This window comes from Agrilus planipennis, unplaced genomic scaffold, assembly GCF_000699045.2.
Source record: "Agrilus planipennis isolate EAB-ADULT unplaced genomic scaffold, Apla_2.0 scaffold2, whole genome shotgun sequence".
Taxonomy (NCBI): Eukaryota; Metazoa; Arthropoda; class Insecta; order Coleoptera; family Buprestidae; genus Agrilus; species Agrilus planipennis.
Genome location: NW_020442464.1, coordinates 4,314,105 through 4,323,395, shown reverse-complemented (window position 1 = coordinate 4,323,395; position 9,291 = coordinate 4,314,105). Strand labels below are relative to the sequence as shown.

At 33.8% G+C, this 9,291-nt stretch overlaps 1 protein-coding gene across 7 annotated transcripts in view; it reads left to right on the top strand.

Annotated features, from left to right (window-relative positions):
• The window catches only part of LOC108742527, an 85,522-nt gene that overhangs the window by 28,403 nt on the left and 47,828 nt on the right, over positions 1-9,291 (top strand). For 6 of the 7 annotated variants that reach the window (XM_025980965.1, XM_025980963.1, XM_025980962.1 and 3 more), the window contains 4 exons: positions 2,393-3,271; positions 3,849-3,977; positions 4,199-4,240; positions 4,299-4,409. In XM_025980965.1, the coding sequence (XP_025836750.1) occupies positions 2,393-3,271; positions 3,849-3,977; positions 4,199-4,240; positions 4,299-4,409 (1,161 nt within the window). The remainder of the gene's footprint in view (positions 1-2,392; positions 3,272-3,848; positions 3,978-4,198; positions 4,241-4,298; positions 4,410-9,291) is intronic. The other variant, XM_025980961.1, reaches the window with a different exon arrangement.

Sequence of the window (9,291 nt, the reverse complement as noted above, 5' to 3'; positions counted from 1 at the left end):
TAAATAAATTTATTGTAAAAAATTATCCCCTTTGTAAAACTTTAATCTACGCCACTGTGTTTAAACCTTTGGGGTTTGTTTTCCTTTGACTTTAATGCATTTTTTACCTTTTAAGCTTTGAATTCCAATGGGCCACCAAATATTCCCATTAAATTTAAAAACAATTGCAGAAACTTATATTTTTGATACTAAATTTTAATGGAAACGCAGAGAAATATTTATATTTCCAAATTTTAACTAATCATTTATTTATTGCAATTATTTGCGAATAAAACTGATGTCTTATTTTGCTTGAATGTGCTTGAACACATATCACTTAGCCGTTTGTTAAACACTTAAATATTACTTCAATTGGCACAAACAATCACCCTTCATAAATGTTTAGCTTTATCGCAATTTTAAGTTATATAGAACTGACGCTTCTCCATTCTCCTTAGTCACAGTTACAGTCACAATCATGAAACAATTATATTGGATTGTTAGCAAAATGCGATGTATCTATCTGTTCTACTTGTTATTACGTTTGTTCAACGCTTCTTCTTTGTAACCCGTAATTTCTCTATCTAAATAAAAAAATGTGAAATAAATGAATGTTGTTTTATTCCTTTACAGAACAATGAGCTTCAAAATGTTTCAGCTTTTTATTTAATTTTTGCGCTTTTCATAAGCGCTCAGTTCTATATAGCTTTCCATTGTTTTATTTTTAATCACTTTTTGTTTTTTTTTACTGCAACGTTTTGAAGCTTCAGGTTCTTTATTATCCTTTGTGAAATAATTTTATTCTTAATAAATCAAGAAAAAATTTGAAATATGTTAATGAGTAAAATCGTAATTAAAAAAATAATAGTAAAATGGTAAGCTATATAGGGTGGCCCATCAAGTATGCAATATGCTCATACTCAAACTGAAAAATTTGTTCCTTATTTTAATTCAAGATAGCCTGTTACATCTAAATTTAATTCACTATACCTACTGTTCGAAAATAGACAAAATAAAGTTTCTTTTGAATTGTAGCCATGTGAAATATGAGCCAAATCGAAAAAAGTTAAAGAAAATCAAAATATGGAGCTAATAAAATAAAAAAAATAATGTTTCCTTTAAATGGTAGAGCTATGTGAAATATGGGTCCAATCCAAAAAAGATATATAGGAAAAACTTGTTCCGAATGTTAAAATATCGGGGGTTATGGGAAAAATGGCGACGATATTCAATTTTTTTTCCACTTAAAAATCACATGAACGGAATCAAACAAAATCTGAATATCGACGCGATTATCTGTTTTGATTGACTGTACCACATTGCATTCTTCAAAAGATGATGCCACCTTTTAATAAGTGCATGTAATAGATAATATTACTCACGAAGGTTTCCAACTCTTGAGAATTATTTTACACCTTGCACTTAATGTCTTTATGAAATGTCCTAATTGATGCTCATCATAATTGATAAATGATTTAAAATGTCACAAACTGTTCCTAAAACGAAGAAAATGAGACTTCAAAGCGTTACAGTAAAAAGCAGTAGGGTTAAAATTCCAAAATTTAAAAATTGATCACATTAATTTTCATTTTCTAAAAACAAATGTAATTAAATCGCAAATAATTAATTTTGTTTAAGCAGAGCAGTCGCAAATCAAAATGATCGATTATTTTCTAATAGTCTGTATTCTAATATTTAATTTAATAATCACCCTGCCTTTGAGTTGACCTTAGTACCTTGTGGTATGATATCATTCACTTTGAGGGAGTGAAGTGAAAATATCTTCCTATCGAGGGAAAAGAAAACCAATTCATGAGGTTATTCCATGAATTTACGTTATTTTTAATGCATGATTAGTATTATCGTGCTGCATAGTAGGGTGCACGCGAGGGAAGGGGTAGGAGACGGGTATAAGGAAGAAAACGTTCATTTTGTGATTCCCTCATTTTATGGAGTAAGGTCAAAAATTGTTTTTTTATTTCACAAAAATTATGGTTCCTGCACGTTTACCATCTAAGGGAGCTGTTTCCTACCCCTTCTCGTCCCATCAGGATACTGACTTCATAGGTAAATTAATAATAGCAATATTTTATGAAATAATCTCAAAAATTAACTTTTTCTCCGTTTGGTTTCTACATCTTCCTCTTCCCAAAAGGGAAAGCTTTTTCTACCCCCGTCACCTCTCTTTTTTTTACGTACTCCTTATCAACTCGTAAGTTCCTAAAGTAACGCCGGACACGTCGTTAGTTTCATTTGACATAAAAGATAAATTATGTAATATGTATACTGTCATTTAAGCAACATGAAAGATTTGAGGAGGCCTCTACACGAGACGAAATATATTGGTTCCTTAATTAATAGTTAAAGCCGTTTATTACAATTTTTGTTTAGAATAATTTCTTATTTTATTAAGGACATGTCAGAGTTTCAAGTTTATCAAGGGAACAACTCCATCAGTCTTCCTCCCTATCAGTCACAATTGATTCACTTTGAACCGCTTCGGCCATACGAAGGGAAGAACTTCAATGCATCTATCAAACCATTCGAACCACTTAGTCCATTTGAACCACCAAAAAGTTTTGAACTCGCTAAACAGATAGACAATTCATTGAAATCAGAAAAGAATCCACCGATACTAAAGGATGAAAATTATTCACCACCATATTCCTATACAAATGATAATGTTGTTAGAAGAAGTAACTTCCAATCAAAACCACCGGTTCCCGAAACAATAAGAGATCAACCTAACCGTAAAACAAATACGAACAGTAATTATGGTATTCTAACGCAATCAATGTATGAACCAATTACAAAAGTAAATGTTGATAAGAGTTTTAGTGACGTAGACACAGTGAAATCGTTACGCAGGTATAGCGATCCTTCGTCGTTTGCTCAAAATCGTGAACAGTCAATATTGGAAGCGAGGAAGTTCAATGACACGCCGAAACCTTATATTTCACCCTTTCAAAGAACTGACACCCTCGATGAGGTGGTTACGACAGAACGAAATGACAATGAAGAGGACAAAGGTTATACTGAAATAAAATTGTTTGAAACACCAAAAGTAATTCCTCGAAGACAGGATGATACAGATAAGGCCGAAATAAAGGAGGAGAAAATAAAGAATACTCTGAAAGAAATCATTTCGGAAATTGATACGTATGCCGAAAAAGATACAGAACTGAAAGAGAGTTTAAAAGCGGAAGACAAAAAGGATGAAAGTATTGATAATGGTAATGGATTTAACTATGAGGAATTTGTACGAAGATTTTCAGAATCATATAAAAACGAGGTAAACATATATGTATATTAAATTTTTCAGTGAGTAATTAAGTTGATTGATCAAGTTAGGAAATATGTTTAATTAAAAAATTAAAAAGAAGACTCGTCCCTAATTACTACAAAAACTATTTGAGCGGACACGTGTTTCGCCAACTTCGTACGTGGCCATTATCAACGCGAGACTGAGTTTGAGTCAAAAAGAGTTTGTGGTAATTAGGGGTGAGTCTTCTATTTAATTTTTTAATTAATTATTATTTTCCACAGTCTCCTTATTCTACTTTCTTATGAAATATAGTAATAATTTTTGGAATGATTTATATAAACAAACCGGGTGTTGATGGTTCACATCACTGGCAAAAAATAATAACATTTTTTTTAATTTTACTTCATCTTATATCAAATCTAACAAAGTTATTCTCGAAAACTACGAGATATACGGAAATGTAACTGTCAGATTTGATAATAAACTAAGTGTTGTTACGAAAGTCTTATTTTATCATGTGCTTAAGATATTTTATATATGCCACTTCATGATTAATACTTAATTAAGCATATGTTACTTTTATCAACGATGTTCTTGTTTTTAGACCCCTATTATTACGAATAATAACACATGGGTAGCTCGTTTACCGTCATGTCTACCTTCAGATACCAGACCAAAATCTCTGCCTCCGGATGCCTTTGCGAGCCTAACCAGCACCAGTAATTTTGAAGAGGTAAAATAAATTTTTCGGTTTAACGAGTTTAGTGTGGATATATTAATTTATTGTATATATATCACTAATATATGTATATAGACTACATACGCACACAAGATAAATTAACATCAAATTATAATTTATTTCTATTCGTCTTCTTCTGGAAATCATTTTATTTCATTTAAAGGAGTTTCAGAGTAAATAGTAGGAGGAATTGACTTTTTTCTTTTTTTTTTTAGGCGATTTCTAACACGGAATATAAGCTTTCGGATGATAACCAAGTAAGAATAAATAATTGCTTTTTTTTACCAATAATTCACTGAAATTAATAAACCCTAGCTTCCATTCCAGGAAAGGAAAACGCAACCGACTGAAAAGAACGGATTTTCATCCCTCCCGGCGCTTCCACCACAACTGCTTAGTGAGATAAAAGGTCAACAAGAAGATGCGGTAAGTTATTAGAAAAATAAACTTCAATTATACGAGGGTGGATTGATAAGTTTCCGGCCTAACCAAGAGATGACGCCACTAGGCCTACCTTGAGGTGACATTCTATAGTACCATCCTTGGATAGCTTGTAGCTATAGTTTCAGCCCGATCTCCTTGCTAGTGTAGGTTTGACAGCACGCTGAACAAGACGCCTCTGTGGTTTTCGTAAAAATGGAAAAGCAGGAAAATCGTGCTGTCATCAAATACTTTTATTTGAAGGGGTTAACGCCGAAGGAAATTAAAAAAGAGATGGACTCAACACTGGGGACATCCTCCCCGTCATATTCAACCGTTAAGCAGTGGGTTTCCGAGTTTAAAAAGGGTCGTGTGAGCACCTCTGATGGGCCTCGCTCAGGACGCCCCGTTGAGGTCACAACTCCAGATATGATCGAAAAAATTCATCAAATAGTGCTGGGAGACCGCAGATTGAAAGTGCGTGAGATAGCTGAGACCTGTAAGATGTCATATGAACGTGTGCAACATATTTTGCACCAACATTTGCATATGGAAAAGCTCTGTGCAAGATGGGTGCCGCGTTTGCTAACAGTCGACCAAAAATTGATTCGAAAAAACATTTCTACCGCAAATTTGTCATTGTATAAGCGTAATCCAAGCGAATTTTTGCGTCGATTCGTAACCGTTGACGAAACGTGGGTCCACCACTACACTCCTGAAACCAAAGAACAGTCTAAACAGTGGATTGGACCAGGGGAACCAACTCCAAAGAAGGCAAAAACAATTTTTTCGGCGAACAAGGTTATGGCTACTGTTTTTTGGGATGCAAGAGGTATTATATACATTGATTACCTTGCAAAGGGTAATACTATCACTGGTCAATACTACGCAGACTTATTGCAACGTTTGAGCCACGAGGTGAAAATTAAACGACCTCATCTGGCGAAGAAAAAAATCTTGTTTCATCACGATAACGCACCAGCGCACACGTCAATCGTTGCGACGGCTAAAATCAACGATCTAAAGTTTGAATTGATGCCGCACCCTCCTTACTCTCCAGACCTAGCCCCGAGTGACTATTTTCTGTTCCCTAATCTCAAAAAATGGCTTGGCGGTAAGAGATTTGCGGACAATGAAGAAGTAATCGAAGCTGTAAATGGTTATTTTGAGGAGCTTGACGAATCAGTCTATAGAGACGGCATTAATAGACTGGAACACCGCTATGAGAAATGTATCAGCCTTGGAGGAGATTATGTTGAGAAATAAAAAAAAAAAATTTTTAAAAACCTTGTTTTTCTTGGTCAGGCCGGAAACTTATCAATCCACCCTCGTATCTGCGCAAAAAATCCATCCTAAAGGGAAATATTTTTCCCAAAAATTATACTGTGATGAAGAACCAACTTCACGCTAATAACATAAAAGTTGCTCATCTCGATATTGGAGAACGTGATATTTGTGATATTGTTATAACTAAAAATGGAAGAAATTATTGGTCAGATTCGCACTTTTTGACAAAAATATAATGTGGAAAACCCAAAGCAATGGTAGTGTTGATCAAGAATTTGTGACGTTTATATAGATCTTTTTGGAAAAGTCAAATGAATTTGACCTTCATTGACCGTGAAGTTGGTATCACAACACTGGTGTCAATTATATTACTATTTTCCTGCGGAGGTATGGTTCAAGTCGATCCTGAAGAAATGAACCGTGGAATGGACGAAACGTCAGTACAAATATAAACCCACACGTCAGATAGCCGAAAACATCAACAGAGTAATACAATTTACATTATAATTCTATATTCATTGGCGTCTGACCCAAAGCTTTCGCGATTCCATTAATAAATAATAATGTAAATAAAATTCTCGGGATTTTTGTTAAAAAAAGAAAATGCGACCTTCAATTGTTTCAAAGTCAAGCAAAAAAGCCTTTGCGCCACAAAAGCTTGAGAGAACCGCGCATTAGTGAGTCTATTTCGAGCGCTTATCCAACCAAACGTCTAACAAGATGCAGCTGGCTTTCGAGACTTGTGGAATCGTTTGTTATTTACACGTTATATTATAAACGTAATCACACCAGTGGCGACTGTTCAGGTGAAGTAGATGAAAAATCTCTTCACCTATGTATTCCCTGAATAGAATCCAGATATATTACTTCATAAAAAGGGTATAACTCCTGTTATAATTACGTTTGGTTTTATAATAACTAACAGAAATTTTGTGTACCTAGGTAACATTATGTCTTAGAGGGTTTTGGTATGTTTCAAATTGCGCTTGTAATGACCTTAGACCACATTTCGTTAAGCCCCTTTTTGAAGTTGATAATAGAGATAAAAAAAGTAGTACAACTCGCCACATTTTGCAGTTATGCTAGTGTCAAAATGTGGCATAAGTAGCGTATTAATTCCATGTATCAGCCAATCTACAGTAGCATTATTATGAATTCAAATAAAAAAGCTTTACTTGCTTCTTCGAAGATGTAATAAGCGAAAAAGAAAATTTCCGCTGTTTTGGGTCCATCTCATTTACAGGGATCGACTGTTTGTGGTCGATATCGACTTCATACGGCCTTCATATACACAATAAAAGCTCATGTGAAGAGCTAGGCGATTCGCCTACACATCTCTGCCATTACGAACATCTTGCCATGACAATAACGACGTCAGCAACAACTTTACTAGTCCAGCGACTCAAACCCGTCCCCGAGTGGGGAAGAGATCGCATCGCGTCGCCCAATCCACTGCACCTGCATGCTTTTCGTAGTAGTAGTAGTAGTAAATATATTATCAATATTAATATTGTTTGGTACATTCCCTGGCACAAATTCTGAAGAATATTGGAGTACAATCTGAGCCTAAATCTAAGTTTAATTTTTCTCGATTTAAATGTTTTGAATGCGAGTCGCCACTGTGTTCCACATAATGGTTTGGCATCGTAAACATAAGCAGCTACGGACTACAGCCGTCAATTTTCGTGCTTCTTGCGTCGATTGAAAATTTGAACGAAAAGCACAACTGACACACGACGATCGACACGAAAAGGTGGGTGAAAGTTACGGTCCGTCTCATCATCGGACTACTTTTTTCCAATCGTTCGATCGGTCCGGAAAGAGTTTGGAACGTTTATCGTTGATAAGACCTTCGAAAATCGGTTCTTGGACGTGGGCCAGACAGTTACCCGACCGTGCTCCACGATGCCCTAGCACCTATTTCTGTCTTGCGCCTTGTTTGAGTCTTCCTGCCAACATTACTGTTATCAATTTTTAGTTTGTTACCATGATTTCCGACCGGTAAAGCGCGAAACAGATAATGTCCGTATTTGCGCCGTAATTTCGTACGGTCGGATTCGTGTCAGTGGTTTTAATTGAAGTGTATGCTGATACAAAAGTCTTTCGGATTTTTAAACAAGAGTAATTCTCATTGCTTCATGTTCAGATATTATTTCCAAAAGATACAAGCTTCATTAACCCATCAATATATCCATTACATATCTGTCATACTACAAACATGCACACTAATCTAATATGTTGTAAGAACTTTATAATACACGGTGAAAACGAAAAAATTACAATTGTAAATGACTAAATTTGCAGTAGAAATGATAGAATTTATTAGGTAACTTGTAATAATCGCAATTTTGACATGTTTGTTTAAAAATTTTTTCAAGTTTCTTAATTATTACAATCAAAGTAATATCAACTAAAATAGCTAGTAAATTTATTTCTGCTGGGATTTTATTTTTACAAATTCGGGTCCAAATTGTAATTTTTATTATTATCCCTTTCGAAGCAACGATCTAGTGGGATGAATTGTAAATATTGCTTTAATATTTAGGTAAATTTTCATTTCTCTTTTTCTCTGTGTAATATCAAATCCTTAGTCATTACAATGAACTACAAAAGTTAATTTTCAAGTGTAATTATTTGAGCTACTATTCTGTTCATAAATGAATTGTTAAATTATTTATATATTCGAACAAAAAGGTAGAATCTACTTCTTTGTTCAATAGGTCAACACAAATTAAAGAGTATTTTAACAAAGACCGATGAGAATAATTCTTACCCTGTAATTAATTAAGGAATTATGGTACATGTATTTGTTTAAAATGTTATAGTTGAAGTCGACTTCATTTATAAGCCCTGGGGCCCTGTAAAGTTCTTGTAAAAATAATAGTCTGAAATCAACCCCTAACGTCATATCAAACTAAATTTTGATTGGTAGAACAAAAAGCACTCTTTAAGAAAAGACTAATTTTTATCGTTATCAGCGATTTGCGCAACAGACCTCTGCAATAAATGTCTAATGATAAAACGTATTTAACAAAAATTTAGATGATTTATAGTCCCCTTTCTTCTGCAAATAATAGCAGCTACAAAAAATTAGCTTTTAGTAAACGGCGTTTTCTCAATTTATTGAAACAAGTTAGAAAACTGACTTGCTAGTGCTTTAGTGCCTATGACATTGCTATAAGCAATTTCTTATTTTCTGAGCGCTTGTTAGACTGCAAACCCAAATGTGTGATTAGGTGTCTGAATTTCATACGTCGCTTTGGTGTTTAACTAAAATTTGGCGTTTGAAAAATACACATACAAATTTTGATATGTATGAATTTCACACTTTTTTTATATATTTTATTACTGTCAAATATTAAATTTGTGTGTGAAAAAATCAAAATTAAATTAAAATACATTGGAAGGGTATGAAAATCATTTACATTTAGTTCAAAACCATGATCAAAAGAAAAACACATTTGAAAAATATTCACACACTTGCAATTAATCATAATAACAATAATAAAAAATAACATTAATATAGTATGTAATGTGTGTTTAATGCTCAGAATTATGTTGAGAGAATATCTACGAACATATTGTATTGTATTGTACTATA